Source organism: Limulus polyphemus, unplaced genomic scaffold (genome assembly GCF_000517525.1).
Source record: "Limulus polyphemus unplaced genomic scaffold, Limulus_polyphemus-2.1.2 Scaffold1595, whole genome shotgun sequence".
In the NCBI taxonomy this organism is placed as follows: Eukaryota; Metazoa; Arthropoda; class Merostomata; order Xiphosura; family Limulidae; genus Limulus; species Limulus polyphemus.
Genome location: NW_013667205.1, coordinates 93,804 through 94,542, shown reverse-complemented (window position 1 = coordinate 94,542; position 739 = coordinate 93,804). Strand labels below are relative to the sequence as shown.

At 31.7% G+C, this 739-nt stretch overlaps 1 protein-coding gene across 1 annotated transcript in view; it reads left to right on the top strand.

Moving 5' to 3' along the window:
* Positions 1–739, top strand: part of LOC106464239 (fibrillin-1-like) — a 145,626-nt gene that overhangs the window by 76,165 nt on the left and 68,722 nt on the right. Inside the window, exon 23 of the mRNA XM_022391951.1 lies at positions 368–448. Coding sequence (XP_022247659.1) covers positions 368–448 — 81 coding nt within the window. The remainder of the gene's footprint in view (positions 1–367; positions 449–739) is intronic.

The following is a 739-nucleotide window of genomic DNA, read 5'->3' as shown; positions in this document are numbered from 1 at the left end:
TTATCGTGAAAGTATTAACTTAGAGGTTATTTTTGAGCAAGCACATTAACAGTTTTTTGTTGTTGTTGTTATTAGGTTTTTAAATGTGTGTTCCATGATTATCGTGAAAGTATTAACATAGAGGTTATTTTTGAGGAAGCACATTAATAACAGTTTTCTGTTGTTGTTGTTATTAGGTTTTTAAATGTGTGTTCCATGATTATCGTGAAAGTATTAACATAGAGGTTATTTTTGAGGAAGCACATTAATAACAGTTTTCTGTTGTTGTTGTTATTAGGTTTTTAAATGTGCGTTCTATGATTATTATGAAAGTATTAACATAGAGGTTATTTTTGAGCAAGCACATTAATAACAGTTTTTTTTTCAGTGCAGTTCAATGAATTGTGTATTAAAGGACCAGGGTTTTCATTGGATGGGAGAGGTCGAGGAGAAATGATTGTTATAACTGGTAAGTGATTTGTGTGTGCAGTTGGAAACAGAAATTACCAGTTACACAACAACACCACATAAAGAGTAAATTGCCAGTTTTGTCATGTGACCAGTTGTGAGACATGATAAGGCTAATTATGTTGTGAAGAAATGATTTATGATTAGTGAGCTGTGACTCACAAGTTTCTTCAACTCTTAGGAATGTTTACAGTGAGAATTAAAATGAAGAGAGGGAAAAAATTAAACATTTATTACATGGGTTCAAACAAAATACAAGTTTGATGCATATCCTTTAACCCGTTCGAGATGG